Source organism: Alosa pseudoharengus, unplaced genomic scaffold (assembly GCF_046254945.1).
Source record: "Alosa pseudoharengus isolate Yale_2024_CS ecotype anadromous, Long Island Sound unplaced genomic scaffold, YU_APseudo_1.1 YU_APseudo_1.1_scf_4, whole genome shotgun sequence".
NCBI classification, from domain to species: Eukaryota; Metazoa; Chordata; class Actinopteri; order Clupeiformes; family Clupeidae; genus Alosa; species Alosa pseudoharengus.
The window spans coordinates 35782905-35805356 of NW_027468774.1; the positions used below are offsets into that span (position 1 = coordinate 35782905).

General features: G+C 43.6%; 2 protein-coding genes across 2 annotated transcripts in view; one reads left to right on the plus strand and one right to left on the minus strand.

Annotated features, from left to right (window-relative positions):
* The first annotated feature begins 2352 nt into the window (after positions 1-2352).
* Positions 2353-7711, plus strand: actr5 (actin related protein 5). Its single transcript, XM_076266062.1, has 9 exons — positions 2353-2734; positions 2852-3090; positions 3247-3416; positions 3641-3861; positions 3988-4152; positions 4681-4788; positions 5943-6082; positions 6514-6646; positions 6962-7711. Exons 1-9 carry the CDS (start codon positions 2357-2359, stop codon positions 7328-7330), a joined length of 1923 nt encoding a protein of 640 aa, XP_076122177.1. The 5' UTR covers positions 2353-2356; the 3' UTR covers positions 7331-7711.
* A 113-nt stretch (positions 7712-7824) lies between these two features.
* Positions 7825-22452, minus strand: part of abca3b (ATP-binding cassette, sub-family A (ABC1), member 3b) — a 30071-nt gene continuing 15443 nt past the window's right edge. Inside the window, exons 12-31 of the mRNA XM_076266061.1 lie at positions 22000-22129; positions 21623-21777; positions 21223-21378; positions 20527-20737; positions 20124-20274; positions 19724-19822; positions 18720-18918; positions 18039-18345; positions 17461-17734; positions 17062-17266; positions 16453-16672; positions 15136-15294; positions 14196-14368; positions 13287-13424; positions 12820-13014; positions 11774-11961; positions 11327-11497; positions 10835-11031; positions 10286-10359; positions 7825-9938 (exon numbers count right to left, since the gene is read on the minus strand). Coding sequence (XP_076122176.1) covers positions 9807-9938; positions 10286-10359; positions 10835-11031; positions 11327-11497; positions 11774-11961; positions 12820-13014; positions 13287-13424; positions 14196-14368; positions 15136-15294; positions 16453-16672; positions 17062-17266; positions 17461-17734; positions 18039-18345; positions 18720-18918; positions 19724-19822; positions 20124-20274; positions 20527-20737; positions 21223-21378; positions 21623-21777; positions 22000-22129 — 3534 coding nt within the window. The 3' untranslated portion in view covers positions 7825-9806. The remainder of the gene's footprint in view (positions 9939-10285; positions 10360-10834; positions 11032-11326; positions 11498-11773; positions 11962-12819; positions 13015-13286; positions 13425-14195; positions 14369-15135; positions 15295-16452; positions 16673-17061; positions 17267-17460; positions 17735-18038; positions 18346-18719; positions 18919-19723; positions 19823-20123; positions 20275-20526; positions 20738-21222; positions 21379-21622; positions 21778-21999; positions 22130-22452) is intronic.

A 22452-nucleotide genomic window follows, 5' to 3' on the forward strand; every position in this document is an offset into this window, starting at 1 on the left:
GGAACTAGCTCCCGGTTAGCATTAATAATCATTTACTACTTAAACGGCACCTACAATCAAAAAATCCAGTGGAAACTAGATGGCAGAAGGGTGTAGGCCAATCGGCCCACCAGCTTTTTCTACTTTGTCACCTACAGAGTTTGACAGGTACGATCTTTCGAAACGCCATGTTATTTCCCATAGACATTTGACGACCGGAAGTTGGATGGATACGGAAGTTACGGAGGCGGGACTTATTCTGGAAAGGTCTATTGTAATATTATATCTAGGATATATTTAACATTTATTTTCTATTTGGCCTGTTATGAAATCATGCATTGCCCAATTTAAGCACACACTTTTTTTAAGACACTTAAATACATGCATGCTTAGCATTTTGTGACAATAAAAATTATGGCTACATAGACAAACTCTTAGCCATGAGCTGTATATCCTCTGATTTTAATATACAGATATATAGTTATTTAAGCACAGCTCAGTTTTAAGACACTTAAAGCCCAAAGTTGGAGACCATATAGAAATTTGCTACCATTTCAAAACCGATTACTCTGGAACGGCTTATTGTACAGGGGATTGCAGTACCTTTGTGTTCGGTAAGCTCTGCTGTTTATTCTGGTTTACGGTTTGTCATGTAGTTGAACGAAAAGTTTGTGAGATATTCCACCCTATATGAATTGAGATGAGCGCGGCTATAGCACCGTATAAAAGTTATTTAATGTGATATCTGTGTGATGACTAGGCTAGCCTACTTTATGAGTAGTTCAACAGAGAAGAATGGGCGGCCACACTTTGCGTCCGTCTGCCTCATAGGTCTAAATAGCAACGTGTTCTGTGAAGGTGTCGCGGACCAGATTAAAATAGTCAGCGAATCAACAGAAAACTGCGCCGAGAACGTTGTAGGCAGATAGACCTACCTACTGTTGGTCTAAAGACATATATGTATGCCTTAAACTCGTCTCTTGTTATTTAGAAACAATGCTGTGGTCTAGTCTAGTCATCACCAAAAAATTAACGGATTGCAAAAAAAAAAAAAAAAAAAATTTGGCGTGACATTTCTTGCGTGTGCGTGAGAGCGTGAGATTGGTGCTGAAAGCGTGAGTGTCACGCCACATGCGTGAGAGTTGTCAACCCTGAAGATTTAGATCTAACATTTAGATATAAATTGAAGATTTAGATAGAACATTTATATATAATATTTAACATGTATTTTTTACATTTGAACATATTGTTGACTTTATAACGTTTTACACGAATTTCTGTCTCAAATGTGAGGAAAGTGAGCTAAATGTTGAAAATATCAGCTAAGAAATTGTAACCGAATTTAAGTGAGCTAAATGTTGAAAATGTATCAGCTAAATTTTTTTACAATCAGCACCCCATATGCATAGGCCTACTTTCATTTGTCTTATGTAGTCTGTATCACAACTATGTAGTCGTTCATCACATCACATATCATTTAACAGAAAAGGTTTTTTTTATGCTTTAGAAACACATTTGCGTTACATAATTTCAAGGCTTTTTCTCGAGCACGAGGTCAAATGGGTGGCATAACTTAGCATGCTACGCCTACGTATTGAAAATGTATTCTTAAAAGACAGAAAATACGTTCTTGGTGAATTGAAGGTATTAACCTACCTTTGATTTGACACTCATTTATCACCACTTAGATGTCTTCTTCACACGAAATTTTCTGTCCACTTTTCTCATATTTAGGCTACCTTACCCACAAGCGCCACGCTAAGACCGTGAAGTTAGGCCTATTCTGTGGCCTACTCTAGATATAGTAGACAGCGCCTTCTGTTGGGTTTAGCAGTAGGCTACATTTAGACTCGCCACTTGCATAACCAACTACAGAACAGAACCATAGACAGTAAAAGAAACAGACCAGAGTGAACAAAGTGGCGGAGCGTTTTGTTACACTATTTCCCGAACGTGCTGCGGCCTGTGACGAAGTTTGTCGGAGGGCACTGGTACGACAATGGGGACCCAAAGGGGACTGGCCCAAATTGGCTGTCCATCAGGGACATTGTGGCCAAACCAGACAGTGCCTGGCAAATCAGCGGCTCTGGGCTCTCAGCCCATTGGGTTTGGACTCCATCGGAAAGGGCCCTATGCAATATGATTAATTTATACTTTGACAATATGATTAATTTATACTTTGTTAATTGCATTTTGGTAATTATTGATCACAATTTTGTAATTTTGTGTAGGAATATGGTGCAAAGACAACATCCCCGCACACAGACACAGTGAGACTCAGACACACACACACACACACCAACGCATCACATCGGAACACTATCTACACTAAGGTGAAGTTCCACACGGTGGTATTTTGTTGTAACACTCATTTCATATGATCCTCAAATCGAGCATGTCAACCAACATATTCACTTTTCAGGATTACAAATCCACACCGGATCCAGTTTATGAAGTAAACGTAGAATGCTTGCAGCCATCACCCGTTCCGATAATTATAGATAATGGTTCTTTTCAAACGCGGGCAGGATGGGCGTGCGACGAACTTTCGTCTCCAAGACTTCAATTCAAATCCGTGGCGGCCCGAAGCCGAGGGGCTGCGAGGAGTGAGACTCAGATTGGCAATGATATTCCAAATCTGGAACCACTCCGATGGCTTCTAAAAAGTCAATTTGATCGCAATGCTGTCGTCAATTTCGAGATCCAAGAGCTGATGTTCGACTATGTGTTTATGCATCTGGGTATCGCCACACAGGTGAGTGAAATTAATATTATTTCCGCCGTAGGCTGGTTAGCATAGACAGTACCTTACCTATTGTTGGCAAAGTTTAGACTACTTGCTAAAAGCAGATTTGCTTATTTTCCTACTGAGGGCTGCGTGGAACACCCCGTGGTTCTGACTGAGCCTCCCTGCAACCCGCTACACTGCCGACAGATGATGTCAGAACTTCTCTTCGAGTGCTATGGTGTTCCACAAGTCAGCTATGGCATTGACAGTTTGTTTAGTTTCTACTTGAACAATAAGCAACGCAGTATGGATACCCCGCACACAGGACTCGTCATCTCCTCCGGTTATCACTGTTCTCACGTTCTTCCAGTCATCAATGGAAGGTAGGTGTTTGACTACTATAGGCTACTGGATTGACAGTCCCTTTCTCATCTCGTGTTATATTTTCTCTAATGTTCTTTACTTACTTGAAATTCGGAAGTCAGATGCATAGGCCTATGTGTAGCTGACCATTTCATTCCACTTTTTGTGTATCTTAGACTGGATGCAGCCAATTGCAAGCGGGTTAATGTGGGAGGAAGCCAGGCTGCCAGTTACCTCCAGCGCCTGTTGCAGCTGAAGTATCCGGGTCAGCAGCCTGCTCTCACTCTCAGTCGAATGGAGGAGCTTCTGCATCAGCACAGCTACATCGCTTCAGACTACCAACAAGGTAAGCGGTATGCTCTATGCGGTATGCTGTGCTCAGTGTGGGTAACAACAACTGATTATACACAATTGTCAGGTTGGTCACTTTGAACTACATATCAATTCAGGATGAATTGTGAAGGCAACATGGCTTCACTGAAGTTTAGTCTTCTTCTCTAAATGAAGCCTACCCAATGCGCTCCTCAGCTCAGAGTGATGACTGCGATGTGTTTGTGTGCTGTTAATTAGAGCTTGAAAAGTGGCGCAGCCCAGAGTTCTATGAACAGGAGGTCCATCGCATCCAGCTGCCATTTTCAGCCAAGCTGGCGGGTGCTGCAGGGGTGGGGGCCGAGGAGCGCCAGGAAAGGAGAGCCAATCAACTACGGCGACTGCAGGAGATCAACGCCCGACGCAGAGAGGAGAAAATCCAGCAGGATCAGGAGCGTCTCGACTCCCTATTGGCAGTGCAGGTGACGAGACATTTATTCATACACGCACAGGCACATTTTATCACCATACAATATACTGTACATTGGAATTCATGCCCAATTTCTTTCTATACGTCGTTGGGCTATTCCATGGGACTGTCTGCACAGGAGCTGCTGGAGGATGGGCTAGTGGATCAGTTCCAGCGGCGGCTGGTTGAGCTGAACATGGACTCCACAGAGGAGCTCCAGTCCTACATCCACAAGATCAGCATGAACCTGGAGCTCAGCCGTCAACGCAACCTACTGCAGGAGGGGCTGGACAACAGGGCAGAGGTGGATGTGTGCTAGTGGAAGGGAGAAAATTAGCATTTTTCTTTAAAAACAAAAAAAATGGGGGGTATTTGAATGGACATGCAAAGTCATCCTTTTTTTTAAATAATTAAACCACCTAGGATCTTTGGACTGCACATTCCAAAGCTTATAAGGTAACTGCTAATACACTGCAGTGCTCATATTTATATTTAATTTATACTACTCTAAACCACCTTCTGTAAATCAACTGTATACTACTGTCTACACTGCACTAAATTTATTGTCCTGTCTATGCACCACCTGCCTATACTTTGTATATCCCATTGCACTTTTCTGCTTTTTTTGCATTTCTGGTTAGACGCAAACTGCATTTCGTTGTCTTTGTACTTGTACTCTGCACAATGACAATAAAGTTGAATCTAATCTACCGGTAATCTAATCTAATCCCAAGTAAATTTGTTTTACAACAGGAAAACCTATATTAATTGGATATTAATTCTAACACATCTGTGTGTGGTGTGATTTGCCTCGGTTTGTCATTATTGTCAGGCTTTGGATCTTGATCAGTCGATGGAAGAAGGCGATGGCGCAGCTGATACCGATCCTGATTTTGGTGAAGAGAACACAGAGGTGGAAAGATCGGTTAATGTTTCCCAGGTATGTTTCACATCAGTACAATATAACACAACACAACACAACACAACACAACACAACACAACACAACACAACACAACACAACACAACACAACACAACACAACACAACACAACACAACACAACACAACACAACACAACACAACACAACACAACACAACACAACACAACACAACACAACACAACACAACACAACACAACACAACACAACACAAGCAAATCACAACAGCTGCATCAAGGCATAAATGTGAGATTGTCCATCCATATGCTTGAGGTAGAGCAGGGGATCCGGATTTGAGGTTTAGCTTCAGGCAGTTAGCATCGAAATTGGGCGCCACCATCTTAAAAAAAATAGTGTCCCACGAGAGCTCACTTCCGTGCATGTTTTTACAAACAAGGCAATTATGGTGTGTTCAGGCCATTTGGGAATATTAGGGACCACTCTTTTATTATGTTGTTTTTCCGACTGCCAGTGTTCATGTGCTTTGCGTCGGAATGTGTGAAAAACATGGATGCCACAACAAAGGTTAAAACTTACGCTCATTAATTAATTAAGTAATTAAATAAACAACTGTTTAAATTAGTTGTCACACAACTGATGGACAAACATATGTTGCCTGTGTGGAGAAGTGGATGTTCCCATAAGCTGTCAATTTCCAAAACTGGGAGAATCAATCAGCATGGATGACCTAATTTGTTGCTGTCTGTAATGTGGCAGCTAATTGGCCTGTTTGTCAAAATGTGACTAGTCTCTAGTCACTAGTCTAACATCAGCCATTAAAGAGAATGAGTCCAGGTCTATATAATGCTTCCACAAAGTGGAGTCACTTAAAAACAAATAACTAACTTATTCATCTTTTTGGACCATATACATAATGGAGAATAGGTGGCACTATGACTTTCAAGATCATGGCTCTGTTCAATATGTGCTCTGAAGACGGAACACATGTCAAGCCAATGCCCCTGAGGGGCTTTACTAATGTTAACCAGCTATACAGAGCAGAGCATGTATAGAGCAGAGCAGAGGTATGATATGACTGTCATGCATAAATACTTTCTGTACACCAAGTTTCCCTTTCTGTCTCTCCCCTCCTCCATCTCCTATTTTGCCCTCTCCACATCGTTATCACTCTCTCTCTCTCTCTCTCTCTCTCTTAGCCTGCATTGAAGTTAGCAGAGTACCATCAACTGTATGTGGGCACAGAGCGACTGCGTGCTCCAGAGGTCATTTTCCAGCCGTCAATGATTGGAGAAGATCAGATGGGCCTCATGGAGACTGTGCAATTTGTGCTAGACAGGTGAGCGTTTACATCAACCTGAAGGAAAACATTTGCACTAAATTACTTGAGGGACAGCTCTACATGTATTAAATTATGTCAATACATAAGGTTGCAATTTTCACTGATGGCTGTATTTGCACCTTTGACTTTACTGTGTGTATGTTTTGCATCTGCTGAGTATAAATTACCAGTTCCCTGTAATTACAGTTTGCATGAAACTAGTTTGTTTTCCACATTCAGACCGTTTTGAAGTGAGCTACAGAGCACTTGAGCTACCACCTTAGTATTTTATCTAATAATTACAATAATAAGTTAAAAATATATATAGTAAGAAGAGTAAATTAAAAGGTGCCGATGGATTTAAGTCAAGTTGCCTCAGACATCACAACATGTAAACTGAAAACCACACCTTTGTCCAATACCCAAGAGAGGATTTTGTGTTGGTGCAGGTACACTCCTGAGCAGCAGGGGGCACTGGTGGAGAATGTTCTTCTCACAGGAGGGAATCTGATGTACCCTGGGTTGCGGGATCGTGTGGAGAGTGAACTGCTGGCCATACGACCATTCCAGTCATACTTTAAGGTAAAACTGAGTGCTAGACTGCTTTCTGACAGTGTGCTTACAGTTAAATGAACTTATGTGTTTGGACTTTTAAGTAAAAGATGTAAAATGTCCCACAAGATAAACACTTTGTTTGAATATTCTTACCCAACCACAGCATTATTTGCTACAGGTGGCCTCTGTAATATTGGACATCTTGCTTTTTTAAACCTGTGATTAAACACATGATTGTTAACTATTGAGCACTAGCTGAATCAGGTAACCAAACACAACACAACAGTGTCACAAATTTGTTATTGACCATGCTCTCTCTCTCTCTGTCTCCCTCCCCTGCAGGTGAGGCTAGCATCGCGTCCAGCACTAGATGCCTGGTACGGAGCTCGCGAGTGGGCCTTGCAGAACCCCCCTGGAGAACTAGGTTGGCTGAGCAGGCAGGACTACGAGGAAAAAGGAGGGGAGTATCTGAGCGAGCACTGTGCCTCAAACGTCTTCATCCCCATGGCCATCAGTCGGCCTACGCAAAGAGCTAACGAGGCCGTTCCTGCCTCTGAGCTCACTCTGCCCACGGAGTCGGGACAGGCAACTGGGCCTGTTGCTGTCGCCATGGAGACCACCCCAGTATCTGGTGCTGATGCCTCCCTTTCAGACACCAGAGAGGCATCTTCCAACATGCATAGTAACACAGATCCACTTATTTCAACATAGATTCAACCCCCCCCCCCCCTTCCTATTCATTTGGATTGAATGAAAGAAATGCTGGTGCCGAACTGCATATAGGAGTCAAAACACCAGAAAATGAACTCTTCATAGGCTGAGCATGTGTACACCACAGTGTATTTAACAGACTTCCGATAGACTTTGATTTTAGTAGTTTGGTGTGTTTTAATGAACTTGTAATCATCTGTAGTCTGTAATGGGCATTACACAGACCAATTGTTCTGTTTGTTTTCTTACTGTATGTTTTCCACAATTTGTTGTATGCAATGTCCAATTTACTTACCACTTAAAATGGCAGTAGCTCTGGGATTAATGTGGAAGGAAATTTAGAAATATTTAATTAGATCAGGAAAATCTGGACACATGCAAATTATTTCAGTGAGGCAACCATTGTATTCTAGCTTGTTTTAGAGCTAAGAGATCACCTGTTGCTACATTTTCTCATGAAGCATATTTAATAAAAAAAATTACAGCAATACATGTATATTTGACACGGTTCATTCAGTGATACAGTACAGAAGATTACAACATGGATTCCCTTCTTTAAATATGATACAGTAGTAATTTTCAGTCAACATTATTATTTATGTTTACAAATGCAATATTGCATTTCCAAAGAAGAAAAAATGTTAATGTGCTGTGCAAATATAAAGACAAAGAAAATAGGTCAAGGTGCCCTTACAAACCCATCAAATGATGTCACAATGTCACGAAATTGTCAACGTCCAAAACTCACCAGCCAATACAGCCAACACTGAACGGACACAGGTCTTATCTTGGTCATTAAATAAGTATTTGCACTTCACAGATGAGTGAGGGGTTAGGGCAACATAAATTCATTATGTAAGCATGCCTTCTCCAATCAGTGTGTTTACTTTATACTACGGGTACATTTTTGCCTTTTTTGCAATACAAAAAATAACGAGTATCTAAATGAGTTCTCCTTGGAGCCTTCAACTAGTTTCGATTACATTCACGTGTTAAGTCTCAAGAGATAATCCTGCTCTCAGAAGCTGAATGAAATGTCTTGAGTTTAGTGGACATTTGGTCATAGGTACGATTCACATCCTCACAATCAAGTTGTTGAGACTGCTATTGACCTCTAATTAAACATTTTAGTATTATGCTCCTTAAAACTATGGGGACCCAGAACATCATCATACAGTAGAGATGTCAGCTCCTGTAAATGTGAGAGAAACACTCAATAGGACCATCATACAGGACATCTGCAGGGGTGAGTGCACTGCCTTCTGAATAAGGCACATCTGGGTCTCAAGACGATGCAACAAGAGCAACTTCACTGACTGAGTAGAGCGGCACAATCATGGTTTCACCATAGATTAAGAGAACGCAGGAATGTTTTTCAAACACAAAAGCCTACGGTCCACGCCTACACACACATACATAGGCAAGCTTACACTCGCATACACCCATTGGACAGCCTATCCACCTAGGCTGAGTACATAAACTTTCTGTGATGCATATTCATGTGTAATGCATGTCAGTGCAAATGGATGGCATGTAAGCAGCACAGATACCATAAACAAAAGTAGTTTTGTTCCCAGGACAGTCCTAATACAAAGTGTCTCTAAAGACCTGAGAAACTCATGAGGTGAAACCTTTTGAACAGGCTTGGTCTGAACAGTTCATTCTAATGCCATGCGTTTCTCTCATAAGAAGGTTTCCATGTCAACATGCCTATTTGTACTTGACCTGAATGGCTCTGGCTGGAGGGAAGAGTTATTAAGGAATGATTGGACTATTTACACTTCACACAATCCCACACGTTTACAGTGAGATGCTGTCACTTCAGAACAGTAACAAACAATGGAAGAAAACAAAAGCCTTAGCGAATGCTGTGATGAACACAGACACAGCAAAAAAAGCTGCACAAAAAACACACATCAATTGTTGATAGCTGATCTGTCCAACAGACCATTTAAAGGAGTGTGGAATGAACTTAATCTCCAGTAGTAATGTACTTTCAAGTCTTTTCAAAAAAGAAAAACAAAGAACAAAAAGGTGCAATATCTAAGACTCGAACCGATGTGCACACCCAGCTCATCCCCAGTACACTCCCCATGATTACATGACTGACACACACACACACACACACAGACGCACACAAACGCAGACGCACGTGCACACACACACACACACACGCAGACGCGCGTGCACACACACACACACACACACACACACACACACACACACACACACACACACAAGAAACCAAAGGACAGCAGACACTCCACATTTTGCCTACTAACGCACACGACACAATGTGCAGAGCTGCACTGTGGTTGAGGCTTGTGTCAGTATTGGTTGAAGAGACCTGAGCAGTCCTCTGGTGGAGCCTCGAGGAGAGTGTCCGTTTGCTCAAGCCCTGCACGGACGGACAGTGTGCGTAGCCTGGGGAGGCGAGGGAGGGGGGGGGGACTGAGAAGGGGCCCACCCCTCTTCTTCACTTGCGAGCCCCCTCAGCACAGTGCTGGAACTGAGCAAAGCTCAGGAACACCTGCTCCAGAGAGATCTGACTCACACAGTAGTCCTCGATGCCATACTTTTCTTTGGCTGCCTCTAGGGTCCCAAAGACCTAAAGACCAAAACACACGCACACACACACACAGAAATCTTTTTTAGTTTTTATTTATTTAATACAAAAGATTGTCCAGCTAATTGCTCATAAACTATAAAGTGTCTAACTGAAAGCAGCGCCTAAGGTAGTAAATACTAACAGATGAACACACACTGCTCAGTCACATCATCACACTGCTATACGTGCGCCATGAGCTCCCTGTTATTCAGTGATGAAAGATAAATAATATGCTTGCCTTGTACAGCCTTGTGCCTTTTCTACATCGGGTAAACATCTGTGACAAGTAGAGCATTCTGTGCAGTGTTGTGTCTGACCATGTGTACGCATGAGTGTGAGTATCTCACCTGAGCCCATGTCAGGCTTTTGTCAGTCAAGTGGTAGTGCACCATGCCCTGGTGTTCATCCTTCAGTAAGCTCCCTATACAAACACCAACACACAGACACAGAGGAGATGCTGGTTAGTCACCGTCCACCAAAACAAGCCTCAATCCCACGAGATTTTGGGCTGGTTGTGGTTATGCGCACATTGCTGATCATCACTTGTCCTTACAGGAACATGCCGACATTTTGGGAAATAAGCTTTTTTGCTGTTTACGGCAGAGTTGGGTAAGAAAATACATATCCTTCTCTTCTCTGCGCGTGCAATAACCCAGTCTGACACCAATAGCTTAGCACTTGAAGTGGGTTAGACCTATTTTATACAGTCTATGGCTTAGACCAGTTACCCTATAGATAGTATATAGCTAGAATGGTCTGGTCTAACCCACTTCCAGTGAATAAAGCTTTAATTAAGCTAGGCTAATGGTGTCAAACTGGGCTATTGCATGCACAGAGAAGAAAAGAATATAGGCTAACGGTGTCAAGAGTTGGTAGGACATGGTGGCTGCTTGCACCTGGGAATGTGGACTCGATGAACTCTTTAAAGAGCTGCAGCTGGGTCTCCTCCACCTCACTCTCCAGCCGCACTTTGGCCAGGAGGGTGTAGCCGCTGCCGAACTTGCTCTTAAGGTGCTGCGGACTGCCCAGACACTTCAGCTGGCCGTTCACCATCACAGCCAGACGGGTGCACAGCGCCTCACACTCCTCCATGCTGTGGGGAGGAGGGCGAGAGAGAGAGAGAGAGACGTCAACTAAAGAGGAGGATTACAGAAAGCTCTAATCCCATTTTATAAACTAATGGCTATGGTGACTGAGGCTGAGCAGCACCTTTTGTTGTTGATGTGTCAATGGATGTGTCCATACATTCGTTTTATGATGTTTTCTATTGCCAGGGTTTATATGTTCATTCATTATATTATTATCATATTATTGTATAATCTATTATTAGATATGTATGCAGTGTGTGCATATGTATTTGTTATTCACAACTGCGTTGTGTCTCTGACCTGTGTGAAGTGATGATGACTGCTTTGCCAGACTCGCGAGTACGGGTGACAGCATCCCACAACAGTCGCCTGGCAACAGGATCCATGCCCGTTGATGGTTCGTCCAGAAAGATGACAGGTGGGCCACCAATCAGAGCCATCCCAGCACTCAGTTTCCTCTTGTTACCCCCACTACACACACACACACACACACACACACAGAGTTAGTCTAACAGCTTTTACACCTTTTTTTCCTCATTGATACCTTCATTCAACATCACTCTTTACTTTGGGAACTTGTTTCCCTGAGCATCCTTTGTCTCCTATTATCCAGAGCTGCAGGCTAGTTCATCTCTGCCTAATTCAAGCCTGAGGGGCAAGGATTCTGATCATTCCAGATCCCCCCACCATCTCTACCATTTGAGTATGCCCTTCCTTCTCCCCCTGCGTTCTGGAATATTCCATTACCTGTAGCTGCGGACCAGCTTGTCAGCATGGGGCTCCAGCAAAAGGGAGCGGAGCACGTTTTCTACGCAGGCCGAAGCGTACTTCTCTGGCACGCCCCTCAGCCTCGCGTACATGCTCAGTGTTTCACGGCCGGTCATGTGATCCAGCACGGCATCAAACTGAGGGCAGTATCCAATTCTCTGCTGAATCTGTACCAAAGCGCAAAAACACACACACACACACACACACACACACACACACATGAAGAGATTAGATGAGATTAGAAATAATAGCCTGTGGTGCAAGCCACAGCATTCACACCACATCTGGGTCTTAGTGGCCAAGGGAACCTGGGTTCGAATCCCACTCATGGTCTTTTCCTGCTCCCACCCAATCTCTCTCTCCCACTCACTTCCTACTTTCTTTACTATCCTATCTGATAAAAAGACCATAAATAAACAAACAAACAAACAAACAAAGGAGCAGTAAAATACATCAACATTATACCCATCTACAGTAAATCATCCAGTACATAGTCTAAAAGATTTTCACATAGATTTAATAGACACACCTAAACCTTTGTTTCCGAAGAGCAGTTCAGGCCTCTCTTTTGGTGGTATCACTGCATGCTGAATTCAGTAACACAGTCCTCTTAGGGATTTAAAGATATAACCTATATCTATACATCTATATATTTTTTGATCAAATGTCCTATAATAAATGGCTATATAATAATACAATAGTTGTGTCTTCTTCTAGAAGGGACATGTTCCTTTATTCTGTTCTCTGTAAGATGAACAACAGCCAATTTAAAACTGAAGTGGATAGATTGATAAGGATTGATTTGCATTTCTGAGATGAAAAGAGGACCACTGTCGTGTTACCATAGCAATGACAGAGCAGCGATTGTTCCTGAATGAACACTGGGTGCTGTGTGAGCTCTCTGCTCGCGCTGGTCCCTTCTTCCTCCCTCTATAATCACTATCCTCGTCTCTCTCTTTTAAAACTCTCACCCATCTTGTCTTTTCGCTCTCTCCTACATCTGCCGTCTTGTACGAGTGGCTCACCTTCTTGATGTCCCTCAAGACACTGTAGCCATCGATGTAGGCGTCTCCTGAGGTTACGGTCTCGTCTCCAGTGAGCATCTTAAAGGTAGTGGTCTTCCCCGCTCCGTTGAAGCCCAGCAGGCCAAAGCACTCGCCCTTGCCCACGGCCAGAGAGAGCCGGTCAACCGCCAGCAGAGTTGGCCCCCCTGTGTACACCTACAAACAGGAGCACACGTAGAGCACAATTACGACACACTCACAAACACACACATTGATACACAAACACACATTGATACACAAACACACTCATTGATACACATTCCCACATGCACAGTAATATGGATAGTAATTTGGTCACAAACCCAAACAGAGTTGTCAAGTTAAATACATAACAACAGCAGGAGTAACAACTTAGTGCACACAGTTAGAACACCCACATATCACGCCCAATCAAACACAGGCGCAGTAGATATGAGACACACTGGTACCTTAGTGAGCTCCTGCAGGATAAGAGGGCTCCCAACCATGGACTCCACCACAGGCTGGCACTCCAGAACTCTCTTCCTCTCTTCAGCCACATCCCTGTCCTCAGGTTGTAATGCTGCTGCTCCAGACAGCAAGAGCCCCTACACATGAGGTATATTTTTTATATAAATTTCTCATTGAATAAAATGTTTTAGTTTAACCTACATATGCGATGAAATATGGTTACCATCCTTTGACTTAGGTATACCGAGATACCCCCTGTCTTATCTGAAACCTCCCTCTGTGGAAATCATTAGTAAAAAGTATGTTTGTTGTAAGGTATCTGATGGTGTGACCCCAGGGGATAGACCAACACAAACATGGTTTAGGTTGGGGTTTTTTGTAAATATTCTAATCTCTGTTAAATACCAGCTGGTTAGATGATCACTGGTAGGGTGGCATCTTGTAATTTTTCGTGGGTGTGTGTAGGGTATAAGAACTAGCTTCACCCACAGATTATTTGGGCTTGTTACTTTGACATTTCATGTGGGTAACATGCTCCCGGTATCGAGAAAAGCTGCACATCAGCTGTCTTGGATTAATTTGGACCACACACAAACACACACACACACACACTTTTATCTACAAATGCTTGTCATCAGTATCTTTGTCAGTACCAGGGGCGCTAGCTAAGAGCTTGGTTATTATGTGGGTTTGATTCCCAGCTACCACCGTTGTGCCTTTGAGCAGGCACTAAACCCTGAGTTGCTCTAAGGAGACTGTAGACCCTGCATTTGGTATTATAATCAATCAATCGATCAATCAATCAATCGGATCAATCTATCTATCTATCTATCTATCTATCTATCTATCTATCTATCTATCTATCAAACTGGCACTCATGGTTCGTGGCGTGCTCAACTCAGACGCACCTTCCTGTGCCTCCTGCAGAGGGAGCCCAGCGCACGTTTCATCGTGCGCACACACTGCAGCTCCACAAGGAAGAGGAGCACGATGAAGAGCAAACCCTGCAGCGCCATGGCAACCAGGAAGCGCCCAATGCCTGGGGCCGTCATTGAGAAGTAGTTCTCCTGGTAGGTGAAGTCTGTTGAGGGCACACAAAGCACACAGACTTTCAGCTCTCTCACAAAGGCTCAGATAGCTTGGCCACATACTGTAAGTGTGAAAGAGGCTATACTGTTGCACTCTAGTCAAAATACATTACATGTTAAGTAATAAACTGACAATGTCTTGTCTTATATTCCAATTCCATGTTTGGGTATCCAGATCTATTAAAGAACCAACATCACCCTCTGCTTATTCATCTCCACAAAGCTCTGGAGGGAACACCAATTTAAAGGAATTATCCGGAGTAAATGCACTTTAGATCAATTTACGGATGATTGGGAGTACATACGTTGAGTTGACATCAAAATCATGTCATTCGGATGTGTTTTGAGAAAGTTCGATTTTACCGTTTTTAGTCAAAACTGGTTAGCCTGGAAGTGACCAGGGCAAGTCATTTCGCCGCTACAAAAGGCTATTTTTATACCTCTTCTACAGTTCCAAACAACATTACACTTACGTGGTAGTGAGTAGAGGGTCCCTAAAGCCAAACCGAAGTATCCCGAGGTCTTTTAAAAAAAACGGCGATGAAATTGTGAATTTCCAGAGCGTGTTACTCCACACTCGGCAATCGACTCCTACGGACTTTCCCCTAAAGACGCCAGCTGCAGTAGCAACATTTCGGAAAGGCTTGATGAAATTCATTCTGGACTCTCTATCCAACCACATAAAGACCTCGGGATACTTCGGTTCCTTTAAGGTTTGCCCAAATAAGATTTGCTGTGCTGAATCAGACTTATTACTCACTGTATACTTTGCAGATGGTCTCTGCCACAGGGTTGGAGGTGCAGAAGGTAATAAGCTCGTAATTTTGGTAGAACTGGCTAAAGGACATGCCCAGACAGTAGTTGGGGAAGAGCAGGAAGACCTTGTCCAGGATGTGAGATAGGTCCTGTAATTCCAGCTCTGTAAGAGAATGCATGGAGGACAGGAGAGAGAGAGAGAGAGAGAGAGAGAGAGAATGTAATCCACTCTACTATGTACCGACATGATTTGGTTGTGGTTGAAGACTAACATCACAGAGGTGACGCACAGTATGAAGGAGCTATGTGGAATTCTGTGGGCATCCAGTTGTCTTGACCGCAGCTGGCACAACTGTGTTGACTTTTGTATTTAATACAGCATCACACATGGTACAACCTGCTATTACAAGAGAGCCAGCCTGGCGCTAGTTGATTTGCATGCTAACCTCAGTGGTTACCACGACAACACAGAACCGTTGTCAGAGTAAAATTCCATGACTTTTCCCTGACTTTCCTTGACAAAGAACCTGAATTTCCATGAGCTACTATAGAATGAATCGTACCGACCAAAGATTTCAGAGTAGCCGCATAGCGTTCAAGAATCTTTGACTTTTTTTGAGTGGGAGATGAATAAATAGCCATTAAATAAGCAAAGTTGGGCTAACCACAACCACTCAAGCAAGCAGTAATGCTAATTACCAGATATAATCAGGGCAGTAGTTTTCAGATTATATTATCTGCTTACATAATCGCAAAAGGGTTCTCCATTGTTTTCTCAGATAGCCTTTTAAAATGATATCAGATTAGTAAACAGAATGTGCCTTTGGAACATTGGATGAATGGTTGCTGATAATGGGCAATGTAGATATTGCATTAAAGATCAGCCATTTCTTTCCATTTCAACAGTCGAGAACCCTTTTGCAATTATGTAAGTACATAATGTAATCTGAAAACTGCTGCCCTGATTAAAAAAACAATGCAACTGATCTCAGCTGGGATTCTGTCTATAATGGAGTGGAATGGAAATTTCTAAGTGACAAGCAAGTACATTTTAAACTGCTATAACAAAAAAACTCCCCTGATATTCTATGACTTTGCCCCACAAATGATACAATTCCCTGACTTTCCATGTCTGGAAAAGAATTTATCAAATTTCCATGATATTCCAGAAATTCCATGACCCGTGGGAACCCTGTGTTGTTGACTGTTGTTTCCTTCACATTCTGTTGCTAGGTCATTTTGGGATGTTTTAAAAAACTAAAAAAACGCCTCATAGCACCTTTAAGTGAACGTGACTGTCTACATCATCACTCATTTTCACCTGGAATGGTCATGATGGTGACGGCCAGGAAGGTGGCCGTGCCGCTGATGATGTTGAAGATGGTGAGGCGGGTGTAGGCGGTGGCTGCCGTGGAGAAGAGGAAGCTGAGCAGGTACATGAGCGGCACTACCGCCCAGCCAAACAGCAGCAGCACCAGCAGCACGTCCACCAGGTGGTTGTGCTCCACAAAGGCCTTGACGGCAAACACCCTGAACACCACCTGAGAGAAACAAGAAATAATAAGAAAGGGGGGGGGGGGGTATGCACAGGATAGTTGACAAAGATGATGGCAGTTTCAGTGAATGTCCAAATTCAAACAGCGTTCAATGGAAACATGTCATGCAAGATTAAATAAAAAAATTAAACTGTCTAGAGAAGGTCTGTCCAACGCTGTCAATTGTTTGCTTGTTTCTTTGATGTTGAATGGAAAGTTGAAGTATTTTTGTTTTGTAAGTTGTTTTACTTAATAATACATTCTACTGAGTAATTCAGAAAACATTCTTGCTAAGTATTAGCAATACAGACTGATCATGACACAAAATATATGCAAAATATGAGAAGCATTTCCAAATGTGTGAGCGAGTGAAATGTGTGTTGTCTTGTACGGACCAGCATGAGCAGGCAGGGCAGCATGAAGTTGATCAGGTCCCAGAGCAGGGCGGAGAGCCAGTAGTTGGACACGTAGACGCCGCTGACCTGTTGCACATGCTTGCACTTGAGCGCGCGCTCCGTCACCAGTAAGAGCGCAAATGTGCTGGACAGAGAGGCCATGCCGTACATCAGGTTGATCGCGATGGCAAAGCCCGTCTGACTCCTGCAGCAAATCCAAAGGGAAACAAAACAGGAGAAGGGAAGATAGTAAGAGAATGGTACGGATAGATACGATTTAAAAATACATACACATCGCAGGTTGACAATGTTATACTATGCAGTATGCATAACAATCTACTAATACGTTAACCCGTTCACGTAAGTTAGACACAGATCCATAAACTATGTCGTACTCACACAGAAAGCTGGCTCTGTGCCGTTTCGGATAGGTTGCGTGGCATGGGGTCGTTGCCCGCGCGTATGGAGGCATTAGGTCCAGCCAGCATGCGGTATAGGGCATTGTCCAGCAGCTGGAGGGCAGTGGCAGGGGTGTGGTAACCCTGATTGTTGAAGTAGGCAGTTGCCTCTACGAATTTGGAGCTTTTTCCGCGGAAAGCCACACCAACCACACAGTGCTCATTGAAGGCTCCACCTTCCTCCTCAGCGTTTTGCAACACATACTCAGAGAAGTCTGTTAACAAGGCACACAGAGAACGGTAATGTGATCTCAGTTTTTTTTTTCCTCTTTTGCAAAAAACATCTAATATCCTGTTTTAGCTTTGCCATTATTTTGGGGCAGTGAGTGTTGACTGATGAGGGTAAAAAAAAAGAAAGTTAAAAGGCATAAGGCTTCTACATCAACAAAATGTGAATAAAGACATATGTTTCTAAATGCACTATGTACAGTATACTGTTGTTAAAAACACCCATCAACCCATTACACCCATACATGTGGATAAAAAATGTGGGTACTCCTGTACCGGTGGAGTTCTGACCTGTGATGTTGTTGGGTGTGGCCCGCTGCTCGGGAAGCTGGCCACTGTAGGCCTGGGCAAGAGCCACCGCAAGGGGCCCTGCTGTGGGACCCAGGGCTATAGGCACATGGGTGGGTCCGTAGCGCTCCAGCGACAGCTTCAACTGGGGAGTGTTGTGGCGACCGGGCAGGGTGCGGGCCACCACCAGGGCCAACACCGTGAAAACCAGCGGCACAAGAAACTGAGCCACCATCACCTTCCAGTTTCGCATGCTATAGAGAGCTCGCTTCAGAAACATGGCGTAGAACTGCTGCATGTAGAGTCTAGCCTGGAGGAACAAAGAAAGTTAGTGAGGGGGTGAGCGAGTGACTGTTTGTGTGCGTGTGTGTATTTTTGTTTGTGTGTAAAAAAAGTGTGAGATGTATGTAAGAGATGATAGACAGCCTTCATAAGGTATAGATACATTATATGTGCTCATCTGTAGGTGGTAGCTAGTATATTAATGTTTGACACTGGTTGTTGTATATATAATTTAAATATGATTGTTTACACATCATTGACCCAACTACGCAATAATATACTGTGTATATGGTCCTGTATGCGTGTGTAGCTTTACTATAGACTATACGTGCAAGGTCCTTTCTCCCTTTATGTTGACATCAGTGTGTGTGTGTGACTGTATGTGTGATGCTTGGCGCTAACCCCAGTATTGAGCTTGATGTTGGAGCAGTCCTCTGAGATGAGTGTGCCACTATCTGTAAAATCTGTGACATCAGTCAGTCCACTGATGCTGCTGGTGTCGTCCATGGTCCAGTCGTGTGACCGCCGCTCGTGCTGGTACTGCAGAGCTGGCAGCTGGATGGCCTGGATGTCCAAGCTAGAGTCCACCAGCTTCCCAACTCTGCACACATTCACAAAACAAGTGCAATCATTTTGTGCACTTACAAAAAAGCAACTTCTGGAACAAATTTACACAAAAGTACAGTACATAGAAAATCTCTCTCTCACACACACACACACACACACACACACACACACACACACACACACACACACACACAGCCATGCAAAAGACACCACTGACTAGGCCTGAGTGTGTACAGACAAGCAGTTAGAGAGAGTACACACACAGAAAGAGATTTGCACAGAAAGCATACACATATCCACTAAACTCTGCTTAGTCACCATGATTAATATCAAATTGAATTCCAGTGGAAATGTACGGCTTCCTGCAGTGTGTGTGTGTCTGTGTGAGAGAGAGAGTGAATGAGATCACAGACTCTCCATGTCATTCTCCCACAGCCCAACCATAACCTGAACAGCTGAAGAGGTTTATACAAGCAGCAATCTATTCTAGGCTTCTGCTCAATGGAGCCTGGGGGTGCATTCACTGCAGAAAAACAAGCCTTCCTTGGACTCTTTTTCAGTTTCATTTCTCTCTCTTTCTTTGTTAAGCCACAATTAACTTTATTTACCCCCCCCCCCACACACACACACACACACAAAGAAGTAGACATAAACTAACACACACAGTCTGTGGAAGGTATATAATTGTGTGATGTAGTTCTCAGAGATATTGTGGTGTGTTTCACTTTTAATTCTCTATTTACAGAGCCAGGACTCAGCACAAAATATACCACAGGGTTTATAAATGCCCTGAATGGACAAAAATGGTGTCAACTGGGTAGCAGTTATTGGTCTATTACCTCAGAAACACTTCCTCCATAGTGGTGACGGACGCTCCATAACTGGCAATGCCCAGCTCTTCTCTGTTCATTTCAAGCTCAGCAAACAGAAGCTCAAAACTGCACCCAACAGAAAAATACAAACACATGGTCAGTAACCTGGACTGTGACAGGAGTTGCTAAATGATGAAAAGTCTGGTCGAAACTCAGCAAAGCAACCTTGATGAACAATAGCAAGCGGTCCCTTGCAATTGGATGTTATTACAGTGTTATGTCCTTGGTTTTATGAAAATGTGCAGGTGCAGGCGTATTTATCCAAAAGCAGCCCATCTTGCATCAGTATATTTGCACAAACATGAATATTTATATGGGAGTATGAGCCTGTGTGTGTGTGTGTGTGTGTGTGTGTGTGTTCTCTTACTGGCTGCTGCTCTCTTTGGGCAATATGTAGGAGAGTTCTGCTCCAGCACTGCTCTCTAGTGTAGCGTTTGGCACATACAGATGGACTAGCCGAGTAATCTCAGACACATTACATAAGGCATCTTTTACTATCACCATGTGGTAGCCAGCACCTGCACAAACAACAACACACACACACACACACACACACACACAAAACATGCATTTCATTCATATTGAAAGGGGAGGCTGACTGAGGGAGAATACACTGAAGCATGAACTAAATAATCATTACAGTTCTAAACATCTTTACAATACACTGGAGAATGAACTAAATCATGTTTACACTTATCATCTTTGTATACAAGATTTCTGCTTCATACAGATTATGTAGGAAGCAGCATCTTCCTCTTCCTCTTCCTCACCATATTTGTTCTTGAGGAAGAGCGGCGAGCCACAGCACTGCAGCTCTCCAGCAGCCATGATGGCGATGCGGTCAGCCAGGAGGTCGGCCTCGTCCATGAAGTGCGTGGTGAGCAGGATGGTGCGGCCGCGCTTCTCCCCCTGGAGCAGGTCCCAGGTGGCCCGCCGAGCACACGGGTCCATACCGGAAGTTGGCTCGTCCAGCATCACCACCTACAGCGCGTACACACACACACACACACACACACACACACACACACACACACAGACACAGACATGTTAAAACTGGTCCTTAATCTGACACTGACCAAAGGTCCTACCTTATGTTCCATCGGCTCCATTACTGGTTTGTCCATGTACTCACTCTGACATTTAAACCGGATTACCTCTCCCTGACCTTTAGCCTTGCTCAGCACTGAACATGAAAATTTCACGAAGTTGGAAATTTCACTGGCTGTTCTTTTTAAGGTTTTTTGTTTTTTCCACGGTGGTCGTTTTCTAAGGAAACGGTCTTTGCATCATTCCATAGAGAAACAAATATGAGCAGCTAGAGATGAAAAAAGTGTGTCAGTGTGAACGTCGTCTCTTAAGTAACAAGCCCTATCTTTGCGCGCCCTACATTTAGCCGTACTTCTCCACCTCTGCAACATATGCGCCTAACCACTAACCGCTGAACCATGACTCTGACCCACACTGACCTTAGAGTCTCCGATGAGCGCGATGCCGATGGACAGCTTCCTCTTCATGCCCCCGGAGAGTGTCTTTGAGCGACTGTCCCGTTTGTCCTCCAAGTTCAGCACACGGAGGATCCGGTCCACTTCATCCGGAATCTTCTCTTGTGGATATCCTTTCAGCTGTGACATGTGACAGGCAAAGACAGGTATAAAAGGGAGACACGGGGATGGCATGAGTGAGACAGAGACATAAGGAATATACTAAATACCCACCAAACAAGTATGCTGCTGTGTGTGTGTGTGTATCTGGCAGAATAAAAGCACTAAATACCCACCAAACAATCCTGCTGCTGGTGTGTGTGTGTGTGTGTGTGTGTGTGTGTGTGTGTGTGTGTGTGTGTGTGTGTGTGTGTAGGAGACCCACCTGTGCATAGAAGAGCAGATGCTCTCGGACTGTCAGGTTATCAAACAGTACATCGTGCTGTGGACAGAGACCCAGACTGCGGCGAATAAGAGACATGTCCTGACTGATGTCATAACCGTTAATGTAGGCCCTGCCACTGGTGGGCGTAAACAGACCTGCAACCAAACACACATCACGGCAATTTAAAGGAGGAAACAGACTGCAGATGCCCATTAAAAGACCTTTAAACCAGAACTAGTCAGTAATTAATTGTTCATTTTCACCTTGCAGCAGTTGGAGCACTTTCAAACTCTGTATATAATTTGGCCAATACATATTCACAAGGATAGAGAGAGTGTGTGTGTGTGTGTGTGTGTGTGTGAGTGCAAGCTACTGACCTGTGAGCATGGATAAAGTGGTGGTCTTGCCGGCTCCATTGTGTCCCAGTAGAACAGTGATCTGGCCTTCAAACATGTTCAGTGTCAGATCTCTCACTGCTTCCTTTGTCTTGTTTCCCACTTTGAAGATCTGGAAGACATATACATGACACAATAAATGCAGCCGCTGCCTGTCACAGCTGCTTTTTGTTTACAAAGTGTAGCCTATGCATTATGTAGGCTAAAGAAGAGAAATCTATTGTACGTAGGCTAATACTTGAAGTAGGCTAGTCACGTAAGTGTGCACTTGAAATTGACCTACAGTATTTTTATGTGTGCTTCGAATAAACACATTTATCTGTTTTCAACGTTATGTACCAGAATTACTTGGCTATAGAACCTCAAATCTGGTTTGCGTTGGAGAGAGAGCATGCACAAACTTTATGGTAGGCTACCAGCCAATTTAGTAGGCTA